Source organism: Asparagus officinalis, chromosome 2, assembly GCF_001876935.1.
Source record: "Asparagus officinalis chromosome 2, Aspof.V1, whole genome shotgun sequence".
Classification (NCBI taxonomy): domain Eukaryota; kingdom Viridiplantae; phylum Streptophyta; class Magnoliopsida; order Asparagales; family Asparagaceae; genus Asparagus; species Asparagus officinalis.
In genome coordinates, this window is record NC_033795.1 from 9514673 (window position 1) to 9540995 (window position 26323).

Here is a 26323-nt window from a genome sequence, read left to right on the forward strand (position 1 = left end):
GGCATTCGTACTATCCATAGAACCAATCAGAGATCAAAGTCTACGAGAGGAATAAGCCCATGCATCACACAGGCATCATAAATAGAGAGAAAAAATTAGCATAAAATAATTGAAAATGACTGAGATAGAAGGTAATCATAAACAGGACCTATAGCTCGTCCAGTGGCAGGATTTATTATACATTTATAGCTTAGCAGAATATCAACTCATACATACTTGCATTTTAAAGAAACTAAAGGAGGAAAAAATATTCAACTACTGAGAAGAAGAATAAAAAATAAGCTACATTTAATAACAATACAACGAAAATTTATCATAAAAAGTTTTAACTCCTTGGTGCCTCGCCATGGGATATTTCTTGCAGTCAGTCAAGGAGCAAACCCAACCATTTCCTCTATAATAATGCCATTGATTCAGCCTGCTTTCCCTTTCAAAACCTGCATGCCATAATTGCATATGTTTGTTTAAGCTTCCTCAGTTCTTGCATAACTAACAGATAAAGTAGTCTTCGCTTTTATGACAAGTTATGAAGATGTCGCAGTGAAAACCATTTGATTGTCATCATGATAAATATCCATTTGATTTGTAACTAAAACCCATGTTTTCTGTAACATGACTACATTGACCATTGCGGGGTACAAAGATTGAAAGTTTTTCAGATTGATGACAGAGCTCAGAAGTACATAAATCAATCGTCACTCACAATGAAACTAGGCTTTAATTGTCTATCTTTCGCAAAGAGTATGAACTTATTATTCCTTGCATGTTACATAATATATCTTCAGCTCAAATGTGTATGAAACTGACAGGATCGTAAGGAAAGTCTACCTTTTGATAAGTGCACAAATGCCCAAGTTGGCTAATCTAAGAATAGACATCATTTTGGCAACATTAATGCAATGGGCTAGGCATATAAGAATCAAACTGACTTTAAAAATAAAGTATTTATTTATTTGGAGCATTTCCAGAATTCAAAAAAACTAATGCATGGATGAAAAATCATAGATAAACTAAAAGCAGCTACCTGAATCAATTTACTGTTGTATGATACACCTTTTATGATATTTGGCTTAGTATGGCAGTAACAGTATGATAGCTAGCCAGAGAGACGTACCTTATAATTGAAAAATGAATGCCTCTGTGAGAATATACAGAAAATGTATAGGAAGAATGAACGTTTTGGGATAATTATATCCTCGCTTTGCTTTTTGATGCCTTCAACCTAGAACTTCCCAAGCAGTGAAGACGGCGAATCTTAGGTGATTGTGCATGAATTCCTTTCTTCACCTGAGTTTTTTCCAAGAAAAAAAAACATTGGATGTATAACTTTCGTAAGTTATAAAAAAAATTTGACTAAAATTCAAGGTCTAAATTGTTATTAACAAAAATCAAGGTCTAAATCCCACCTTCCTACTGTAAGATTTACGTGGTTGCCAACAAAAGAACCCATTGCAACCAGGTCCTGACTCATAATCCCTGAAAATAACAGTCAAATGATCATCAGAATAAAATAGATTAAAGATCATACAATCCTAAAACAATCTGCGTGGTCCAATAAATACATGTACACATACATACATAGTTACATACGTACATTCTTACATATATGTGTGTGTGTATACACATACAAACGTATTGTATAAAGAGGGAATATTGGGTATGAGTTGAAAACTGTCAAATTCTTTAGCAGAATGGGCTACAAAGAGAGTGAGGTTCACGTGCTGAAATATGACTAAGAGGACAGGCTACGACACTAGTCTATCTCTTAGTAGCTCGTATGCCTCATGCCCATTATTTCCATCCATCCATGCATGCATACATACATACACAAATACATACAGAAGTACATAATATACGCATTGTCAAAGTCACTAACAAAAACCAATTTTTTTATTATTTGCAAATGACTATAGAGACAATGGAGGAATGGAATAGACCGATGCATTTATGTGAAAGAGTTAGAGAACTTACACATTCTCTTTGTCAGAATTTGCTGTGAAGCCGTTACTGTGCAATAAACTTGGAGAAATTGCATAATGATCAATTTGCCCATCAATTTGTTTCTTATGCTGTCCTTGACTATCACCGATTTTTAAACCTTTAACCTCGTGATTCAGCTCAGCTTCCCAATGTTTAGATGATATCAAAGACATTTTATGATTCTCACAGCTGACACCATTTTCAGGCAAAATCTGATTTTTATTGGGATTTGACTGACTGCTTAAGTCAATTGAATTCTTATCTGAAGCTTGAAGCCATGCTCTTTCAAGTCTATGCTCAACGACAACATCTGCATGTTTCTGTAGAGAGCTATCCCCTTGCTCTAATGTTTTCTGTTGCCTAGCTTCAGAACACTCGAGTCTTTTCCTAGGCAAGTTGGGAATTCCCTTACATTTATCATTACAAGAAACCTTTAAGCTAGTAGAGTCTCTATTTTTCTCTATATGGTTGAATGATGGGGAGTAGGGATTTGACTGTAGACCTATTCTGACCTCCACATTGTGTTGCAAAACAATCTCAAATGAACTCTTGATGCTGTTCAAGTATCTCTCAGCCCTTGATTTTACATTACTGTCTTCAAACACTATGCTAGCGATCAGTGTGCCTGCAAAAAGTAGAAAGTCATACGGTTGTATAGTGGAAGACATTTTACATAATTTAAAATAGAAAAGCATAAATATGATCTTTTGTACATCAAAAAGAATAATTCTTCCTAAAGAAATTTATAGAAAAATAGATGGCATTGCTTTTATAAACAAAAAGTATGCTATAAACAACAAACAATAAATCCTTATCAATAAAGACCCACTCCACCAAAGTTGAAAATACGACAGTCTAAGTTGCATGCAAACGGGTACGGGTGCTTGTATGGGTGACGGTATGGGTGCGGGGCATGGCAAATTTGTGAAATATAGGGTACAGGGACACGACTACATATATATTAAAATTAATAATTTACATGAGATCATTATTATTATTTAATTCAGGTGCTATTTTAATTTAAATTCCTATATTTTATTATGTTGATTATTATAAATTGGAAACTGCTCATTTTTTAACTAGACACTCAAACCACCCTTTTAAATCAAAGGTTCAAACTTGGATATGGAATGATAAAAAACAACACATGTCTAACGAGTTTCAAGAAATGGACATGAAGTGTAGGATATAAGTTCAAAAAGTACATGACAAGTATTTTAAATTAAGACATATATCACATACTTAAGTACATGTTTTAATAAATGTATGCATATATCCAAGGAGCGTCCATGAAGTTTGGGTACGGGTACATGTCATGAATGTGTTCGGTATGCGTTTGGCTTCATGGTAGAAGTACTCGGCTAACATAGACGACAGTTTTTTGTCCAACTCATATAATTTGAGGTGGGAAAGAAGAGAGACTAGTGGGATTTAGGGAAAGTTTTAGGTGTCAATGTGAAAAAGTACCTAAGATCTATTAGCAAACCTCATAGAGCATACATTTTAAGCATCAAATTGGAATTCAGCGATAGCCAACATGAAGTATAACTTACTTTTGGTTTCAGAAATTGATACAAGCTTCCCATTGGAGCTCAGCAGTTGTCGCAGTGTCTCAGAGTGACATTTCTGAATGCACCTTCTCCACATCAAAGCCAACTTATCCGGACTTATGCACATTATTGCCCCTGGGCCGTAAGTATCATTTCCATGTAATCTAGCAGAAGTTAATTTCACATTCCTTGGAACTTTATATGATGATGAGCAGCTTTGAGGGCTAGAATATCCGCTGTTTGCTCTAGAAACTCGTGCTGAACTCGACCCTTGGACTGTGAAAGATGAATCCTTAGCCCCGCTGTCTATGCCATCATTAATTTCTTTTGTACTATGTTTGCTGCTACTGCTTGATTGAGTAAATTCTGCACTTTGGCTAGAGCCTAGCTGTAGTAGAGCTGCAGTGAACCATGTCGAACGCTCGCTTGAGAATCTTAGTTGCTTTTCTGCATCTGAGAGAATCTTCAGTGCTTTTTCTAATCTCTTCAACTCGTCTTCATTTACTAAAAAGCAGTAGGATTCAATAAGACCAACTGAAGAGGGGAAAGTTAAACTTCACTACCCTATTACATGTTTATTTTAGACAAAATCATGAAGTTCTACTTGGAGCATATCTAATCAAAGGCAAAACTTCAGTTAAGGTCCTTGAAGCATGTGTCAAACGTTATCTAGGTCCTTAATGTTTGTAAGTCATCAAATAAGATTCTTAATGCTTGCTCTGTCTTCAGCTGAGCAGATCCTACTCAAAAATTTCCATTGAAAATCATTGATGTCGCAAGTTGAAGTTGTCATTTTTGAAAATTGATTGCTCTTTCCTACTCCTTGCTTATTAGACTAAAAAGTAGAGGGCTTTTTGGATATTAGTCCCCCAAATCTTTCATATTATGAAATGTGTTCCCCAGATCTTCATATTTTGAAATTAGCCTCCCAAATCTATAGATATTTCAAAAATAGTCCCCCAGATATTCATATTCTGAAATTTGTCCCCAAATATGTAAGTGTTTTGAAATTAGTCCCCCAAATATTTCAACCTAGTGCTGACTAAAGGGACTAATTTTTACGAAACTTAAAAATTGTGGGGGACTAATTTCAAAATATGAAGACTTCGAGGACTTATTTCAAAACACTTAAACATTGGGGAAATAATTTCAAAATATGAAAATTTGGGGGACTAATTTCAAAAGATGAAAGATTTGGTTTTATTAATATATTTTATTTTATTATTTTATTTTATTTTATTTTATTTTGGGGGGTGTTAATATCGGAAAAACCAAAAGTAAAGTTGAACTCATTCTGGTAACAAGGTGGTTCTCTGACGCCGGCTCTAAATGTTAATCCATCAAATTTTTTGTATTTTGAAATTAGTCTCCCAAAATTTTATATTTTGAAATTAGTCCCCCAAAACTTTAAGTGTTTAGAAATTAGTTCCCTGAATATTCATATTTTGAAATTAGTTCTCCAAACCTTCATATTTTGAAATTAGTCTTCTACATCTTTCAAGTTTTTTGAAATTAGTCCTTCTAAATAGCACTAGGTTGAAATATTTGGGGAGCTAATTTCAAAACATCTAACATATTTGGGGGACTAATTTCAAAGTATGAAGTTTTAGGGCACTAATATCAAAATACCTACAGATTTGGCGGACTAATTTCAAAATATTAAGATTTGGAGAACACATTTCAAACATGAAAGACTTGGGCAGCAAACAATTTTCAAAAATTACAACTTTAACGTGCTAAGCAGTTTTTAATGGATTTTTTCGGAAAGGAACCGTCTTTATTTGATGACTTACAAACAGTAAGGACCTAAATGATTTTTTACCCATATTTCACGGACCTCCACTAAAGTTTTGCCTCTAACAAAATATGTTTAGAAGGTAGCTGATTGATCAGATCGTTATTGACCAAATATGGAAATGTGTTATCTAAAAGGATAGAATTTTGCACCAAGCAAATTCATAAAATATATAAACATGCAAAATGGGTTCCTCCAATAAAGGAACAAATATTCGTTCTTGTTTAACATGATGTATATTCATCTATTTTAGAAACTTTCTGGAACCACACCAGCAAGCGAACCTTTATGTACTACAAGAACATGCATTAGGTGAATATCATATATTTCTCTAAAAACCATCCATCAACATGTTCAGATTTAAAATACAATTTTAAGTTTTTATATGTATGTATGTAACTATGTAATGTATGTATGAGGGTTGATATGTGTTTTAATGCTCTTCATCTACAGGTTATGGCTTCTATACTAGCGTCATTTCCCTGTCACTGAACAAAAACTGAGTTGTGGTGATTTCAGGGACAATTTTGAACTCCAATGATGAACAGCCACTAACATATAATTTTCAATATAATATAGCATTAAGAAACAATATGACAAGGAGAACTCACAACTTCTTTCACCAAGTGCTATACCCCTAAATTGTGGATCAGCCAACTGGTTACTTCCAGCAATAATGTCCATTAGGAGCGCAGCTAATTGAGACATCAGAGCCATTGGGTCAACACCAGAATCCATGAACTCTCTCGATCTTTTAACTGTTTCTGCAGTGTCTGATGACATTGCTATCTCCAAAAGATCAAGCAATTTCTCATCTGAGACTACTCCAATCTGAAAATTTTGAAAGCGCAATAAGAATGGTTGGAGAATTGAGAAATTCTCATCTGAAAAAAAAATAGGCAAGCCTGAATAATTGTATTATAACCCATTAACTAATATATTGGATGAGTTCAGACTTATGCCGACTTCACTTTTTAAAGAAAATTCATTTATTCTAAGCCAATTATTCTGCAGAGGCAACATTCTGTTGATAAGCCATTAGTTGACAGTTAATGAGTACAAATTGAAGCTAGTAGTAAAAGTTTTGTCAAAACATCAGACTTATAAGACAAATATTTCATATGTTGAAAGGATAATATCATTGAGATTCTTATCTACTTGAAAAAAAATGTAATCTTTTTATCAGTGAATTCAAGATATGTATGGCGCAATGAACGCTTCCATTTTCTTCATATGTCCGCTTTTAAGAGAACCCGAGTCAAGAAACGAAAAAGTGAAGTCTCTAAACTAATCAGCAGTTTATAAACTCAAGTCCTGAAAAAATAAATAAGATAAAGAGTATGAATCAAGTTGATGAGGGATAGAGCAGAAAATAAACTTACGAGCTCATATACAAGTGAAGTGGTTACTCTTTTGCCCAGCAAACTCAACTGGTCTAACATGGTTTCAGCATCCCGCAGTGAACCATCTGAATTTAAAGCAATCAAATCTAGAGCATCTAATTCAATATCAAGATTTTCTTCATAAGCCATCTTTCTCAACCGGGAAACTATATCAACATCTTTAACCTTAGAAAAGAGATATTTCTGACAGTGTGAGATAATGGCCCTAGGCAAACTGTCCGGATCAATTGTCACAAAAATGAAGACAATACGAGAAGGTGGTTCTTGAAGAATATTCATAAATGCCGACCACATTCTAGAAGATAACATGTGGCATTCATCAATAATGAAAACTTTGTATCGTGAAACTGATTTACCCACAGACATGTTCGTCAAAAGATACCTTACTCTATTTATACCCTTCTTGTTGATAGCATCCACTTCTCTCACATTTGATCCATTTCCACTGAAAATAGAAGTACACTCTCGACAAGATCCACATGGTTTATTGTCTTCAGTAGACAAACAATTTAACGCCGCAGCAAATATTCTGGCTATAGCTGTTTTCCCAGTTCCTCTGGGACCTTGAAAAAGATAAGCAGTGGCTATTCTTTCCATTAGAATGGCGTTATTAAGTGAATGAACAACAATATCTTGGCCAACTATTTCATCAAAAGACCTCGGGCAGTACTTTTGGCTCAAGCTTTTATGTTCTGTTGAATCCATGTCAACTTCTTGAGATTGAACAGATTGTAATCCTTCTTGGCTTTTACAGCTTGACCATCTTCGTCCATCCAATCGGCTCAAGGCCTCCAACTCAAGCTCCCCTAAGTTTGTAGACATTTCATCACTTGCACTATCTAATGAAGAATTACCTTCACCGCAACTATTACTCAACAATGGCAAACCTTGTGAAGATTTCGAAAGGTACTTTTGCCTACGGGCACCAGGTGATCTCTTGTTGCTATAAAATAAGCTGCTCCCTTTTCTCCTTAGTGTATCAGATAATGACGGAGAAACAAAACCTCCACAACCCTTCTCTTTAGTTCTCTTTGGCCAATAGCAAGGAATGCCACACCCCTGAGTTCTTGGTAAGTCTAGCTGATCCAATTCATCACCTTCTATTGAAGTTGCTGCTCCGTCCCATGACTCGATATTGGCATTGCGACCTCCATAATATCTATAGTAAGAGCTAGTTGATGCAGGAGTACATGAATGTGATGACACCTCCTTTTTAATATTTCTCAAGATTTTCGAGGAGTATGACCAATTTCCACATCCTGATCCAGAAAATAATGGTGACTCGGAAAGAGAATCATGAGCTGCTTTACTTGTTAGCACATGTGTTAGCTGCATCAAATCCTCAGAGTTGGAGTATTCGGTATCTTCAGATTGTTCGACTGTGTTGAAAACCAAATCCTTCTTCACCTGTTTGTTAGAAACTGCATTTCTCAATTTTTTTACGGTTTTTCTTACTGGAGCTTTAGATCTTCTCCCTCTGAAACTAGAGATATTGGAAGGAACCTCAAGATGACTGATGCTTGTGGAATCTGCCTTGTGAGCATTCTTGAAGCTGTCTTCTAGACTGTCTTCAATTGATATTTGTCTATCATCATCATCTAACTTTATCATGTTGCCACTTGATTTACTAGAATGATTCTTCCAATTATAAAGGTAAACCCTTTTCTGTGCAATATCACTTGGTGGTATTTCAAGCATTTTTCGAGTGTCACTTTCTCCTGTTTTACCAGCAAGACCATTTCCATAATTCAACTTATTGGATGCACTAAATGAATTGGAGCTCAAAGGGGACTTCCAAGATGAACAAGTCTCGGGGTCGCGTAAATAATGTGCTTTTTGAAGGGCCGTAAGCTCCTTTTTCAAGTGAAGTTCACTTGGTGCAACACATGTTTCCACCATTTCCTCTCCACTTAAAAACCTGAAAGAAGGTTAAAGGTCCTATAACCAATGTATACAAGGTTGGTACTGTCTCTCATAAATTACCTGTAGAAAACATAAGGAAGAATGATGTAGGATGGAAGAGTCCTATCACTTTGTAGAAAAACATAAAGCAACCAAACATATTCGAGCACAAGCACTTTGATCTAACAAAAATGGTCATGGAAAATAAGAGTTCAAATATAACCAGATCGTATTCAACAAATTATACTGATAATTAGTCGAATGCCCCTGATTTTTCTTGTTCTTTTCGTTGATAAAGAAATATTCCAATGGAAAAAATGAATATTGATTATTAATATGTAATAATAACTCCTGATAAATCATCCTAATTCAAAGGAAAATGTGCAAGTTTCCAAGGAATAAACCCAAACGATAAAGGAGAAACTTCATCGAACTTCATAATAGTCCTTTTTTGTAGTCTCTCCTATCACAATTAAACTAACATATGACCTCAAAATATTATTATCACTATTTTCCTAAAAATTAAATGGCAAATTGGACAGTATAAATACCAAGTTCTAGCTTCATGCACCGGGCATTGTGTAAAAAGAAAATGTGCAGCATTCCAAAGAATAAACCCAACACGGAAAGGGAGAACCCTTTGATCCAACTTCCATGCTCGCTCTTTTACATCCCTTCTTTCACAATTAAATTAGCATATGACTACATATTTTCTAACTATTTTCCTCAAAAGAAATATTTTAAATTGGAAAGTATAAAAACCAGCTTTATGTTTCGAGCACCGGCCATCGTGTGAGAAAGATCTACTTATACAGGTACTTCCGTGAGAAAATGGAAGTAAAAGGTAAGACAACAAAATTAACTAGAAAGTGATATGTGGAAGGATGCTGGCTCAGTTGACATTATTTATAGTCGGCGATGCCTCAAACAAGAGCAACAATCAATTTTTTTAAGAATAAACTTGCCGAATAACACAAAACCTGTATATACTCCAAAAGACTACTGCATACTTCCAAGCTTGCAGATGACCACATTAGTTAGGAAGGATATTACAAAAATTAACTAGAAGAAACAATGAAGCAGCTTTTAAATTTAAGAAAATACACCATATTTAACAATGAAGCAGCTTTTAAATTTAAGAAAATACACCATAGTTAACTTGAAATTTCATTTATGTTTCATCTATTCTATCAACAATTGGATGAATTTCACAGAATCTTGGAAAAGTAGGATATTGACTGAAGAAAGACTTGCAAGGTTCAAACAAATAGCTCATGGGACTAGCTAGAAAATGAAGATAGTATATCCAATCAACACAGTAATAGGTTTAAAATCAAGCCTACAAGGACCAAAATCATAAATCCCAACAAAAACTAAATTGTAAAACCCAGCATTCTTGAAAGAAAAATTATGAAGATCTAAAGCCTGCAGAGACAAACAGATATTATCTTTTCAACAATCAAGGTCTAAAAGCCAAAGTGAGAAAATCTAGAACAAAGTACTTAGGTTTAGTGGTTTCTTTATTGAGCTATATTTGGGAAATTAACAATTAAAAGTGATATTTCAGAAAGCAACCAGTTAGCACAAAATTATCACTAGAACAAGATTCTGAAATGAAGATTCGTAGACAAATGAAATGATCTCATATTTCTAATTGTTATAAAACTTGAACTTTTTAGAGGAAACATAGAGATGATATTTAGCATGGGAAAATAGAAGTCAATGGTCAAGTACATAACCAATATTCCTAAATAAAAAAAAAGAGTACATTACCAACAATCACTAACGATATTGGTCTCGTAATGTCGCAAAAAAATACACAACCCTTTGAAACATCAAACAATCCGTGAGCAGAAAATTACCACTGAAATGAAATCGGGCAGACAAAATGCAGACGAAAAAAAGAAATGATCCCATATATCCCATAATCTAACTTGTGGAAAGTTCAAGTCTTTATTTAGCGAAAAAACAAAAAATGACACTAAAAAAGTCAATGAGCTAGTACATTACCAATAATAACCAAAAGTAAAAGCTAGGTCTCTTAATTAACCATTAAATGACCAAAAACACACCAAAATATCCATCAACAGATGCAGAAATTTGAAAGAAAGCAAATTAGTAACCATGAACTGACCCTAAGTGGAAAGAGCTCCCCAATGCATCAAAATCAAAAATTGAGCAGATCTCTGAGCTGATCACGAAAAACTCGATCTGGGTATTTTAATTAACATAAAAAACTTAGTAAATATGAAGAAAAGGTGGGATCTTGGGATACGGAGCGAAAATGCCCAAAATGGTCATAGAGAATGTGAGGGTCTACTGAAAGAATCTATAGAGAGAAGAGAAGAGCTGTGGATCTCAGTGATTTCGGCATTAATTTAGGGTTCTTCAATTTGTCGCGGTGAAATCCATAACTCCACCCCAAAAACGCCAAGATTCCCGTTTGCTGAATTCTCCCCTCAAAAACAAGGGTAAATTTCAATGAACCCCTTTATCTACATCCGGTTTTGCAGGAGACCACCTCCTGCAAAAAGTTCAAAAAAAACCCTCATCTATGATCATTGATGATGCTGTTTGTTTTACAATGAAGTTTTATTCTTCAAATGTCTACGAGATTGCGCTGAATAGATGTCTGAAGAGATATAGATATTTAAAAATTCACATATTTGAAGGTTGAAAGAAACCATTAATCCAGAATAATGTGTGGGGATATCGGTCCACATGTCTAAAGCATCAAAATGCACGGCAAAATTAAGTGTTTCAATAATGATCGTAGATGAGGGGACAAATTTTGAAAATAGACCCATTTTGACAAATAATTACAAATTTTGATCTTTTCTAAAAATAATTATCAAAACCGACTCAGTTTCATTCTAACGACTAACACTGGGTCGGTTTTGACAATTTTTTTTAAAAGATGTCGTTTTTTAAGAATTTTTTGCAATTCGGATGGTTTTTAAAATTTGTCCTAGATGAGGGTTCTTTTCTTGAATTTGTAAGATTAAGAGGTTTCTTGAAAATTAAGAGAATCAGGAAATGGGTTTGATGTAAATCTAATTTATATGCAATTTATTATTAAATCCATGCCGTCATCTATCGCTCTCTTTGTCCCAAACAATTCCTTAACCCTTTAGTGTGTGCACTGTTAAAGATATCTACTCACATTTTGACCTAATATAAAATGGGCGTAATAAATAATGCTTTTCTCGTTATTACCCAAACTGGAATTTACATTCATGACATGCCTTATCAAGTGATAAGATGTTTATGGAGAATTATAAAAATTCAATTCAACTTAATTAATGCATTGTTAGTTCTTTATTCATACAAGAAAAATTCCCTAATCCAAAGTATGAGACCAACAAGGGAGGTGTCTCTCCTGTTGGTCCCATATTTTGGGTTCCTGTAGCAAAGCTCTTCATACAAATTGTACACAAGGTTCTTGGTAAAGCTAGAAATTAACTGGGGAACTTGTGATTTTATATTTGTTTTTGAGAAGTGCTTCCGGTAAAAAAATCATAAAAAGAAACTAATACTAGTAAAGATGAGAAGAGGGAGTTCAATTTGCTAAAGATTAATAGAAAATCATTGGTAATGTACGGTGCTAAATTTGGCTTAATTGCACTCAAATACCCTATAGTTTGCCACACTTTTCACTTATATACCGTCACTTATTTTTGGCAGCATTTATATACCCTGAAATTTCTAGAACTTGCATGTATATATACTCACTTGTTTTCATAACACTTATATACCCTAAAGTTTCAAAAATGACCCTAGAGTTTTTAAAACTTGTAATTAAATACCCTCACTTATGCAAACTTGAGAGTATTTAAGTGCAAGTTTTAATAACTTTTAGGGTTTATAAGAAATACTAATTTTATCAGAACCTCCCGCACAGTGTGAGGGGATCTGAACCCACAAAGGAGTGGGGTGGGGAGGGGTAAGTAAATGTCCAACCGCACCCCTTGAGTTCAAGTGAAGGGTTCAGATCACCCCCTACAATGGGGTGCTTTGATAGGATTGTTACTCGTGTATACATGTTGCTAAAATAAATGAGGGTATATAATAACTGAGGATATATAAGAGCAAAGTAAGGAAAACTATAAGGCAATTAAGTGCAATTAAGCTGCTAAATTTAGAAGTAAAAGGATGCTTTTTCTCCGTCTTCCATAATAATGATCCTTTTTCAAATCCTTCCTATATATAAAATATAAATCAAAAATAAAAATGCAGCATAAATTTACATTTATGATATTGTATATGATACCCTAACCTAATTCTTAAATGCAGAATAAATTAAATTGAAAGGGATAGCAAATATATTGGGGTATTAATTTTTTGCTAAAAAAGCATACAAGGGTATGGCCTTCCAATTTTTTAACATCCCTCCAAATTCCTCTAATCAATATACAATGGTCTAGCCTTTTTTGGATTGAGTAAATGAGGTTACCATATATAATACTACTCTAGCTAATTGAAGAAAATTTTCAAGTTTAAATGAGTGAACTTCTCAAGTGGAGTTTGAACATGTATCATTCTTATGATTTACAATGGGCCCAGAAAAACATTAGGGTAGGGTTGCTAGCATAAGGGGACATGATCCTATTTCTTGCCCACTACTCTCCCACTTCATTCAACTGGATGTCACCCTAATTTGTGGGACCACACTAGTAAGCTAATATCTCACATGCAACTAGAAGACAGGATTAATGAGTAATCAATCTGAGGATTATATTAGTTTAATTTAGATTGTTATAATACTTATTGATCTAATTTGTCTCGCTAAAGAAGGTTTATGTTAGCTTTCTCTCTTTTTTAGTTTTTTCTTTTCTCTCTGGTAGAAATAGGGGAGTTAATAGTAATTATTCCAAGTAGAATAGACAAGCTGTTTGGCTATTAAGTGGACAGTTGGTTGTCCAAAAAATTATTAACTCTAAAATCAGTAGAAAATATATAGGGACTATCTTTAGACCACCATATAAATAGAGAAAATGATACAGGCACACCCCCCCTCGGGCTACAGTGCATGGGGCCCCACTTGAGATTTTTTTAAAAATCTCAAGTGGAGCCCTCTGCACTGTGGCTAGGGGGTGTGTGGCCCAAGGTGTGCCAAGGGTGTGCCTGTAACGCCTCTCTCTTTATAGTGGACATGCTCTATCTAAAATTGTTCATATGAAACCGATAGAGATCTGGTAGGTTACAATTGCCCCAATAGTATATATTCTTAAGTGGTTAGGTTTATGGCACGCTTCCTTGTTAACTCAGACCTTGTTTTAAAGAGAATTTGGATCTAGATCTGGAATCTACACAAAAATTGCATCTCCTAACCTAACTCGTTTATATTAGTAAACTAGGCTTTGACACTAATCATGCGAGTCCAAAGAACAAACATGCATGATGCATGAATAGTAAGTAGTACTTACATCATGTTCTCATCCATAGCCTATAGTTTTTTTTTTTAATTAGACACGCTGTTCTTCTCTAAGCAAACAAATAAATTAAATAACATTAACAAATGGGCAAAGTTTAAGGGGAATAACTTTGACCAAGATGGTAAAAAGTCAAGTTTTGGAGCACTTTGAATTGACTTTATAGCTTTATAGTAGCATGTAAAGCAAAAGTAGTTTGTCATGGGAACAATTTGAATTGACTTTATGGCCTCACGCGCATCTTGTGAGATGATGATTTGGAGTTATTGCGCACCTCTCAAATATTTTATAGCAACATTCAAAGTTTTCCATCCTCTTTCATGTATGGGACAAATTTTTAAAACTGTCCTTTTTGGACTTTTAATCGCAAAAAAAGACATATTTTTTTAGAAACCGACCTGGTTTCAGCCTCAGCGCTGAAATCAGGTCGGTTTCTAGAAAAAAAAATTCTGAAACTTTACGGGAGTTCAACTCCCGTGAAGTTTCGGAAATTTTTTTCCAGAAACCGACCCGGTGTCAGCACTGAGGCTGAAACCAGATCGGTTTCTGAAAATAAGTTAAAAATAGGTCTTTTTTACGATTATTATTGTAAACATGGTTGTTTTGAAAATTTGTCCTTCGTGTATCATCCCTTATTTGATTGCGGCCTTCATGGAACCATGGGATGCCACTTGCTCTTTGTTAGGGAGCCAGATGTAATCTATAAACGTGACTTGCTTGTAGTGAAGACTGGAGGTTTATGAAAAGATAACAAGTATCAAAGAAGCTGACAAAAGACCAATATATAATGCTTATAGTGAAGGGTGGTACTACATAGTAATGTTTCATGTTATAGCATGTGACTCTATGCTAATGTAAGTTCCCTCTTTTTTTTTCCCTCCTTTTTTGAATGCAATTATTACAATTGTAATTAAATTTTTTTAACAATTCAGTTGGGTGACTGACATCGTTTTTTATTGCGTGCTTGGACTTAAAAGTCGAAAATCTAAGAAGAGTTCAGTGGAATAAGAGATTAGGGGGCTTATGTGCAAAACCCCTCAAAGTTTAGGGGTCTTGTGGAATTATTTTTTGGGGGGTTGGGGGGCGGGGTGGGGGTGCGTCGGGGTTCTCTGAATATATTTTTATAACTTAATTTAATTTATTTGATTAGAATTATTCTTGTTTTTTCAGTTATAATTTTTCAGAATCTAAGGGGCTTCACATCAATGATTGTAAATGATAGGACAATTCATTGTAGTGTTCTTCCTTGCGATTGTAAATGATGGGTCACTTCATTGCAAAGATTGTCAAGGACCCCAAATCTGGAGCACTAATTGTATTTTAGTCCAAGGAGCCTCGTAGTAGAGAAGCACCATGTGCATTTTAAAGAAAATTGTGCCAGTGAACTGTTGAAACTTATGCACACATCATACACCACACAAATCTACAACTACAACCCACAACAACTGCAGTTTGTAAGTAATTAAACAGGCCCAATCATACTTCAGTTGCCATGTTCATTTGCACATCCACATATGAAAATATTTGCAGAGAGGGAAATTTTAAGACAAGGCCTAATAGGTTCTGATATCTATCCAATACAATCACCATGCTAATAGTTTACTTGCTTTGGTCCCCACAAAATAGAGAGCTCTCAATATTTAATCTTAAGAGCCACACACAGAGCAAAGCCATCATCCATCATTATGTAGGAGCTACAAAACCTCCGTTTGAGGCTAGTAAACATGCTCATGAACTAAAACGTCAACGCGCAATCAATGGAGCGCCAAGATGAACGATGAAGAAGAAGAACACGTGCAGCATATAACAACACAAATAATGAATTCAAGATTTCTGAGAAAAATTGAGCAATCCCTCAAACACCAGAATGAAAAACCAGCGTCCAACTAGATGACCAACAACATGATCAAACATGAATATGCTTGATCTAAACAACATTAACGAACTTGAGTTTCCGTCGAAGAACAAAAACTGAGCTTAACAGAATTAAACCACATCAGAGACTCAAGGACAGTGAAAGATTTGTTAGTACTAAATAAAGTTTAAACATGACGCAGTCTATTAGAAACGCTGAGAAATATCCAGACTTCAAATTAAGAGTAAACCCATACAATTGATCCGTTAGCACTAAAACCCGAAATAACAAACTGACATGCACAACATCAGAACACTGTCTAAAACCTGAATCCAATAATTTCCAAAAAGTTCAAGCACGGGCTCTCTTGTTGCTGCAAGCTGGGCATTTGTACTGCTTAATGTGCTCAGCTCTAGCTGGAGTAATCCTCACACATTTTCCATGGAACCATCTCTCGCAGATATCACAGCATATCCAGAACTCATCATTTGCATAATTCTCACCACAAGCACCACATAAAGTGTTCCCGTGCTCATCCTCATCTTCTTCTTCCTCTTCTCCTCCTGCTTCGCTATCATCATCCTCTTTTGGAGGAGCCATTTTGGAGGTTTTTATCTCAGACTGACGTGATGGCTGACAATGGAACGAAAAAATTAGAATCAATTTCAATGTTTATGTGCAGAAAAGTTAAATAGCATGGTTTACCTTTGAATTTGACTTGTTGCTCTTGCTGCTGTTGGGTGTCCTCTCTTTTGTTTGCTTCTTGGCAGTTCCAGTCACAACTTCAAATATGGTAGGAAGGCCATTAATCATTTGAAAGAGCCGCCTCCTGTAAACATGATGCCATACCAATAAGCATACTCTTTAACATCTCCATTTTGTGGAGTATGAGTGAATCAAATACTTTGAAGAAAGAACGTTTAACTGAATAAAAAAGGTTGCGGGTGCAGGGGATTAGCAACATATATGGAAAATGAGGGAATATATTCACAACTTAAAAATGAACTACTATCACATGTGCAATATATTTGATATATAAAGCACTGTGCACTCTCTGGCTAAACCCTTACAAGTAGATATCATTATCAGCAGTAACACTCTGATATATGACATGTAGATCAAAAAGTGTGACGAGCATTCTATGAGCAAGAGAAGAAAGAGCCAAGCTCAAAAAGTAAAATAAAATATTAGCACTTGAAAGAATAGGTAGACGAATATATAATATACATTCACAAATTAATCTTTGATTAGATGTAAAATTTAGCATCTTCTGAAAGGACCATGAAAGAGCTCTGTTCAATCATAACAGAGTCTACACAGAACAAGGGCTTTCACATCAAATTAACATAAACTTCAGTAGGAATAAAGGTCTGGGTCATCATGGAAACAAAAACTTTTACCAGTTGCCAAAGTGAAGACCGCCAATAATAATGGGGAAAGTGTTCCTAAGATAGGAAGCACCTCTTGATGCATCGATTAGACTATTCCAATGGATGATCGGCTCCATTCATCACGATCTAAATATCTAACATCTATTAAACAAAAATCATGATGTTTCACTACTTCTAACATATATTTGTCATCGTCTCTTTAAACTGTATTGTCATAAAACCATTAATTTTACAATCACTTGATGCATGAGTAACTATAACCCAGTATGCCTAATCTTTTGTTTATATATAATCCAAAACATATAAATCGAAATGAATGGAGAGGATCAACTAAAGTGATTGCCTTTAACGTAGCTTTGAATGTGCTTCCTTAGATTCAATCTCTCATAGCACCTTAGGAACACTTTTCCCATATAATAATAGCCAAAAAAAACACTAAATAGGCGAAGTTAACCCCCAAAAACAGTTATATTAGTGGTTGACAAATTTGTATCAATGAACTCGAAAATGTAATCGGTGCTGACAACTGATGTCCAAGTTAATGCATGTTTGACCAGTTAACTAAAAATAATAACTGAAACCACAAAGCAGAGAAAATCTAACACATCACGGTTTTTTCTATTCAAATAATTCAAGAAAAAGTTTTTACATTTTACAAGAGTATGGACGTTTGGCATACTTCTGCTGGGTATTGACATAAAGGCAATACCTAGATGCAAGCAGCCAATAAAAGCCACTCCAACAGTGATCTCCAAGAGTCCTGCTTCATGAATTACAGTGCATTCTTACCATATTGAAAGGAAAAAAGAGGACAGATGTCTTCCTGTTCTTTTTTTATCAACATCTTATAATTCTTTTATCTAGAGGCAACAGGATAGAACTTTGAACAAAGATGACGAAAACAGGTTGAAACAAAAATTCTTCAAGAATCCAAAAAACAAAATGACAGCAATTAATCCTCTCTTTCATAATCTATTAACAAAACCACAGCAATTAATCCTCTCTTTCATTCATACTACATCCTACATTCTGGCATCAAGAGCGCTAACAGCTACAGGTGGCAGCAGAAACAGAAAACAAAAGTGTCACCACACCAGTCCATTTTAAAGCTGTTGTTTAAATTATAATCCTTAACCCTCACCAAAACTTCTACCATCTTTCCACTGTATGCTAGATATTTTACACACGACATGAAACCTAGACTGTGATAGGGGAAAGGCCAAATTTGTTTTATTGAAATAATGAATAACTAAAACACCCATGGCATACCTATTCCTGGACCTATATGTATCAACATCTATAATAGGGTAATGCTAACTAGACTACAAATTGCATTTTTCTGATGTATTACAAGATACAAAAAGTAGGGTCCTCAGACACTCATAACGTCCGATAGCAATTCACGAGAAAGAAACCCAAAATTTTCTTTTGCAGCAAAATATTATAGCAGTTACCGAGTTCACTCCTGTTTTATCACAAACACCTCCAATATTTCTATAATAAGGCATCAGCATTTTAAGGGAAGGATGTCCTCATGATTGTAGGATTCACAAAAGTTGGGTGCACTATATAGTCCGAACATTGTTTCTTAAGCTAAAACTTCAAGCACTAACCAGAAACAACCACGCTTACCAATAAACAAATAGAAAATTAGATAACGAAAATTAGATAAAATCTCAATGCGCAATGCAGAATCTTGAAAATAGAATACTCTACTATATCAAATTAATCAGCAGAAGCAGCAAATGCTTTATACTGCTCTAGATCTGGAACTTCCTCTTCTTGGCAACACCTATACAAAACTATCAAAGTCAATAAATCTGTTCCCATTTCCATATAGGCAATATTGGTGAGAGAGATAGATCTGAGTGATGAAGTCCTACATTACTCCTACAATACTAGGATATTCATAAAAATACTGCTGTTACCTATCATGAGAGCATCAAACTATGAAACAGAAGCATATAAACTCACAATTCGACACGAAGAACAAAAAGACAGAGTGAGCACTCGGGCTAATTCACCATTTACAATATGATGCATCCTTTTCGGCGACCCATGTAGTTTCGTTCACTTGATCATCAGCTAGAAAAGGGTTAAATTTAAGAAGCGTCCATGTGTATGAAGAGAAAGTCAACTTATAAAACTTCCAACAGTGAGGTATAAAGCTATTAAGTAAAGTGACTGTACATTAAAGATGATTTTCTCAGCTTCCAACTTACAGCATAGGAGGAGTGACTATTCTACAAATAAAGAAGGTGTACAGGTAACATAATACCTGATAGTACGGAGAAGACAAATGCCTCTAAACAAGCAAATCAAGCACAATAAGACGATTGCGTTAACATTTAGTAGTAAGAAGGTGACATCTAGCAGTATCAACAACAACAACAAAAAAGAGGTTTTAGTGGATACAAAATTTTCATGCTTATTTTCAGCATTAAGTTATGTTGTTGCAGGCTTGCAGCTTTTTTTTTAATTGATAAGGTTCATACATGCTGTTATCTAGCATGATACTCATAAGCCACAGAGTATGATACTCCTAAGCCACACAGTAGGCTAAGTTTTATCTTATAAGATAAATCATTGTTTTCAAAGACGCGCGTCTCACTGCACCTCATGCGCCTTGCAATGTGGGGCGGTGGCAAAGCGCCCCACATCTGATGCAGCAGCGTCTTTTGCGCCTCGCGTACATCATTACTTTGTGCAAAGTGCTTGTAGTACATATCCTCATATAGTTTTGTTTGTTAATATTTCAATCGAGTCTTTATACTTGATAATCCATATCCCAAAAAGCAAAATAAATCCATTAGGCCTTTTTAGTAGCCTTCAGTTGAGGACCATTACTAATCATTTGCTTGGATATTAGTCTTGATTTAACATTTGATTTGAAAATTTATGAATTTTACTATTATGTCGGGTGTTAGCATTAGAAATTAAGGCATTATATTGTGATTTTGTAGTAATATATTATTTAACCTGACATATTTTTCATGTAAATTCTAAAAACACGTTCTTTCGCGCTTGATTATATATATTGAGAAATTATGTGTGCGGTGTGCACCTCGCATCACTCGGGCGCGAGCATCGCGTTGCGCCTTGCGCATGTGCGCGTAAAAGATGCTTTGCGCCCCACATTGCGCCTCGCGCATTGACAACACTGAGATAAATAAAATATATTAATAAGTTCACACAAGAAATAAGAATGAAGTTGCAAGGGCAGCATGTTAACAGCTACTTAACTTCTGGGAACAATTTATCCATATACAAACAATGATAAGAAGGATTACTGCTGGAACCAAACTTCTACAAACATATGGAGAATATACAAAGTAAATCCATGATGCTACGATAAAATATCAAATGCTGGATATCGAAATGAGATCTGAACTGGCAAAGTAAATGGAAAAAAGGGGATATCTGCAGAACATATGGACAACTGGTGAAGTAAATAATAAGAAGGATTACTACTGGAACCCAACTTCTACAAACATATGGACAATATACCAAGTAAATCCATGATGCTACTATAAAATATCAAATGCTGAATAAATCAAAATGAGATCTGAACTGGCGAAGTAAATGAAAAAAGGGGATATTTGTAGAACATAATTCTCAAAAAGGCTAATTTGAACTTCTTCTAGGTGAAGATTGGTAACAAAAGAGAGGAAAATGAAAAGAAGACAGTATATGAAGTATAACTCTGTGACCAAGGTTCTAAATATCGGACATAGGGAGAAATATTGGATGGCCAAAATTCACATCGGATTGAGTTTATCAGGGAATTATTGGAGATATGTGGTAAAATTCAAAGTGGCATAACGGATGTTTGCATATATTGTATAATAATGCACTAAGATGTAATCTCAACATACCTAATAAAATCTAATAAAATCTAAGCATACAAAATATAAATAATATATGTTAAGTATCATTAATCAACATTGTAAAACAAACAAAAGTATAAAGCAATGTCGCAACATTTCGTCTTATTTTTTTAGCCCAAAATGTCATTTATATAATGGGAAAAAAATCAAGATATCTCATCCAAAAATTGCCAAACTTGTTTTGCCACAAGCCATATAAAATGATATATCGGCCAACATATTGGCTGATATATCGACCGTATCGAGGATAAATTGCCCAAAATAGGTAAAAAGCGATAAAGGATACTTAGAGACCATATTGGTTGTAGCAAGCTCTCTAAAAGGATACATCAGGCGATATATCGGGTCATGTCGATGATATTTAAAACAATGTATGTGACAAGGTTCAATATCTCAATTTTGGACCACTCTTCTAGAAGCATGTATTAGCAAAATAGGCAGCTCTAAAATTAAGGATTAAAGTATCAAAACTTTAAGCAACATCAACTTTAATATTTTTTAAAACTATTATAATTTGCCAAATAATAGAAAGTTTTAATAAAAAACTCACCGACAACTTTTTTCATAAGAGATGTAATGCATTTAAGTCTTGGAAACTTGTAAAAGGATATGACATTGGGATTAATAATTTGACTTATATAAATAAGTGGAGAAGGTTTCTAAAAATAAACATTAATGAACTAGGGTATATATTGATAGAAACACAAGTTTTTCTTTAAATATACTTTATCATAGACTTTAGTATAGGTTTTAGTATAGACTTCTTTCCAGTTCTAGCAAAGCAGCTTTCAATTTAATCACCCAGCTTACCTCACATAAAAATCAGAACCGACTTAGCAATAAATCAAAACGATTATGGGCGACTCGTGCATCTAAACTCTTTAAGCATGCATAACGCTCTCAACGTGCCAAAAGAGCTGAATACCAGAAACATATAGGCAATGTTCTATACAACTAGAGGTTCTGAATGTCAAAAAAGCTGACCGCCAGAAACATATATGCCTCTTGTCCTGATCTGCTAATGAGCAATTATTTGACACATAATAGAAGCTCAATCTTTTGCCCAGCATATTGAATTGACATGAGACATGAATTAAAAACCTTAACTGCAACCAGATTACATGAGCCAAAGAAAAGAAAAAGGAATCAACAATAACTTTTATAAATGTACAGAAACGATGTTCTCCCTCAATCTGCTAAGGTCCCACCCAAAGATCAAAGAAGAACAATGAAATGATAGAGACACCATCGCTTGGGGACTACTGCAAAACTCATCAATGAATGAGAACCACCAATTAAACCATCTTCATATGTTTGCCAATACATCATTAGATTCACTATTAGATCAGTAGCATAACAAGACAGACAGTAGTAAAAAGGAAAATATATGAATTGTAGTAAGTTAAACAATCCATTATCTAACAAGAAATAAATATATACCTGGCATCCTTGTCAAAGCCAAAACGTGCACCAAAATAGAAGGCAACAGCCAATAGCCATGCATCACTGTGTACTGCAACTAGTGACAGCCAATCCTTTTCATCCATCCCGTCTCTAGCAAAATTAATTCCCAATGCGGGCTCAGGAAGTTCAGGAGGAACTTCCTCCGCTGGCAGGTTAACTTCCCAAGTCTCATTAGGAAGCCCATACAAACATAAGTTCTCTTTGTCTGCAAACACAATCATGTTACAAAGAGATCAGCATACTTACAGAAATACAATAGTACAGCATAATCAAAGAAGTACCATATTCACAAAAAGTAAATAATTTCATTGACATATCTATAAATGCAACAGTAAGAATGTCCGTCAAAAACTTTTGTTTTAGAAAAACTGCTTTAGCATTTCTCAGCTCTATTGAGATTTCTTAGAATGTGCTCCATGCAATAGAAAACAAGATATAGTATATGATCTTAAAAAGCTACCCTTAGTACTTTGGTATGTGCTCTAAAGAAAGAACATGTCTATCAAGAGGCTAAAGTAGGATATGTTCATAGAGGAACAATGCAAATAACAGTATAAATGTATAATAGGTAGTATTTCAATGAAACATGGATCTAATTAAACTTCAATAAGAGTTCTCAAACAATGCTGAAAAGAACTTTTAAGTATCTTAAACTGCATATACTCAACAACTATATAGACTGCATTCAATGTAACCAAATCACATGCCTCGTAGCTGTTGATATTGTTTGGTTACTACTGAATGCAAAAAGATCCATCGAGTAAGAGATTTGATACTGAAAACAGTACACTTCCTAAAATCACATCAAGCCTTTAAAAGTATATAAAGCAGATAATCACTAGCTGCCGATACTATCTACCAAACCTCCTTCTCACCCATCCTCCCTCCAATCTGAAGCTCATTGAGGCCCAACTGTGCATCGTGGAACTCATTAAGGGTAAACTTTGAATACACATAAGCCAAGTCTTTTTGTTGGGAAATTGGAGGAAGCAAATTGTAATCATGTAAATTTTATTTTCTGAAGTCTCTAAACGACGACCTAGGCATTAACTTTAATGTGAAACTAATGAATTACGTGTTTAAATGTTGACTTCCAAGTAGCATGAATAAAACCCCAAGGTGTCGTTTGGCAAGGGGTTAAGGAAGAGGGTTAACTTACTTATGCCTTACGAGGGGTTAAAAATAATTAATTCCGTTTGGATTAGATAGTTAAGGTGAAGGGGCTAACTTTTTATGTTTGGCAAATAAAAAAGGGTTAAAATGGTTATACTACTAAGTTTTAAAATACCAACTTCCACCTTATCACAAGTAGGAAATTGTCTAATGATGTTCAAGAAATATGTTCTGACTCCCAATACAAAATGCAAGTAACAACAAAATACTGAATGCACATATTCATAATTAGCAAAAAGAAGTGTTCTCTGCCAAAATTTTAACTATGGAAACTTACAAGTAAATCTATCTATATTTATTTCCATGTTAGAAAATGAAATAATAGACGAACATGTTCCAAATAATGAGAACGAAAATAAGAGAATAGCAAGTGTGAATCAAAACCAGTGTAGAAAATAGCGCGTTACGTAGCGCAAAATAGCGCTTAACGTAACGTAGCGTTAACCCACCGCCACATAGCGGTGTAAAATAGCGCACGCACAAAATAACGTGCGCTATTTTGGTCATAGCGCACGCTACGTAACGCGTCGTCGTGGCGCTTTGTAGCTTAGGTTATATTGTTCAATGGCTGGGATTGCTTTTTAAATGATTCAATAGTTGTGATTGAGTCTAAGTGGGTGGAGCCCACTTTTCATAAGTTAAATTCATCTAAGTCTAAAACCCTAAAGGTCCTGGTCCTGCTGCCGTCGCCTCCTGATCAAAAAAAAACCCATTTCCCCTAAAGGTCCTGGTCCTGCTGCCGTCGCCTCCAGATCAAAAAAAATAAAAACCCATTTCCTTCTTCGGTCCTGCTGCCGTCGTCATCGTCTCCCGCTGCTTCTTTCGACCTCGTCATCGTCTCCCGACCCCCGCTGCTCTATACGACTTCTGAAACAACCTTGCACGCAGTTGAGGGCCATTCAACTTTTGCTAATTAAATGAACTTAAATAGTATAGCATAATCAATATGCAGCTGTTACAACTAAAATTAAATTACAGTCTCTGCCCTCCCATGTGAGGCAGGTTAACTTTTAAGCCACCTCCATCAGTGAAATGGTTAGATAACAGTAACTGCTTATCAATGTTTAACAAATCCCTTATCCATAAATTAGTGTTTGGCGGGTTAGTGAAGGATTAACCCCTTTAATCCCTTCACTAACCCTTTGCCAAACGCCCAAAGGATAAAGAAAATTCAACAATTTGAAGAAAAACAAAATTCCTCAGTTCCACTAAGTGGCTAGGTGCCAGATGTTCATGTTCACAATCACTTCATTTTTGGGTTGATTTCACAAAATCTCAACTTTGGGGGTTTACGTAGAGCCCCTCTGAATTCGATAAATCAGAGAAAACCCTCCTGAACTTTCAAAATTATATTAATCCCCCTGAGTTATTGGAAAATATCATAAAAGGCATCAACAGATAGAGCAACAAGTTTGAATTATAAGAGTATGATGAAATTTTGAATGAAGTATATGAGCAAACAAGACACAACAATCAGGTCATACATTCAAACTGTTTACTGTACCCATTAACACCATTTATAAGATTTTTGCAATAGTTGAAGGGGGTATTAATATAATTCTGAAAGTGCAGGGGTTTCTGATTTATAAAATTCAGAGGAGTTTTGTGCAAACCCCAAAAACAATCCAGAATTTTGCGAAATAAACCCTTAAAATTTTCTTTCTGGAGGGGGAAAAAATTAACACAGGCTGCTTCCCAAGGACGGTATATATGTTGAAACAAGAGGATCTTCCCACCCCCACCCCCAACCCCTCGCCAAAATTCAGAAACCATATGAGTTCCTTTATCAGCTTAACCCTACAAATAAAAGTGCAATAAACGTAAGAACATCCACTAGCAATTGAAGGGAAGTCAACTAATTCGAAAAATCAGACTCCATTAATATAGAACTTCGCTCAAATGTGCAATAGAAACAAAATACCTGTGGAACATAGCAAAAAACCACAGGTTTCATGATTCTAATTCTCAATGGCCTAAAACATTCACAAAAAAGTTTGTCCTTTGCTTCCCTAGAAAGAAACCAAAGCGTGTATTTCCCAGAAATTGGCACAAAAAATATACTTTTTAAGTGTTAAGTTTTAAAAAAATCCTGAAACCAAACCCTAATTTGAAGGAGAAAAGCAAGCTCACCGGGATCACAGAGCTGATAGAACTTCTCCACGTCTGAAACATAAAGAAACGAAACAAATCAAAGTCAAATAACGCAAAGACACAAGCCAAAACCACCAAAATTACAACTTTTTGAGGAGAATTAAGAGATAAGAATACCGGTAGTGAGAGCTTTGATCATTCCAGCTCGCCGCCCCCTAAAATCCCTAAACACTTCCTCCGCCGTCCTCGGATTATAGGCCCCTGCTCCCCCTTCCATTCAATTTCTGCACTCAATTAGGGTTTTTTTTAGGGTAAGTGTTAGGATTAGGGTCCAATTTTTGAATCGCTAATAATGAGGGGGAGAATTTTAGAGAGAGAGAGAGAGAGAGAGAGAGAGAGG

The 26323-nt window shown here is 35.1% G+C and overlaps 2 protein-coding genes across 6 annotated transcripts; both read right to left on the bottom strand.

The window, feature by feature from the left end:
• On the bottom strand, positions 133-11188 carry LOC109830186 (protein STICHEL-like). 3 transcript variants are annotated; one of them, XM_020397366.1, is made up of 8 exons: positions 10765-11188; positions 6708-8711; positions 5961-6156; positions 3534-4034; positions 1972-2605; positions 1407-1476; positions 1115-1287; positions 133-437 (listed from the first exon to the last, which is right to left on the bottom strand). In XM_020397366.1, exons 2-7 carry the CDS (start codon positions 8625-8627, stop codon positions 1189-1191), a joined length of 3420 nt encoding a protein of 1139 aa, XP_020252955.1. In that variant the 5' UTR covers positions 8628-8711; positions 10765-11188; the 3' UTR covers positions 133-437; positions 1115-1188. The 3 variants fall into 3 exon arrangements, with proteins under 3 accessions (XP_020252955.1, XP_020252954.1, XP_020252953.1); XM_020397365.1 differs by having other exon boundaries at positions 5937-6156; positions 6708-8646; positions 10765-11187; XM_020397364.1 differs by having other exon boundaries at positions 5937-6156; positions 10765-11186.
• LOC109830187 (PHD finger protein ALFIN-LIKE 8-like) lies at positions 16062-26323 on the bottom strand. 3 transcript variants are annotated; one of them, XM_020397369.1, is made up of 6 exons: positions 26101-26323; positions 25963-25995; positions 22636-22864; positions 17988-18068; positions 16623-16746; positions 16062-16550 (listed from the first exon to the last, which is right to left on the bottom strand). In XM_020397369.1, exons 1-6 carry the CDS (start codon positions 26198-26200, stop codon positions 16269-16271), a joined length of 849 nt encoding a protein of 282 aa, XP_020252958.1. In that variant the 5' UTR covers positions 26201-26323; the 3' UTR covers positions 16062-16268. The 3 variants fall into 3 exon arrangements, with proteins under 3 accessions (XP_020252958.1, XP_020252956.1, XP_020252959.1); XM_020397367.1 differs by lacking the exon at positions 17988-18068 and adding an exon at positions 20373-20468; XM_020397370.1 differs by lacking the exon at positions 17988-18068 and having other exon boundaries at positions 26101-26319.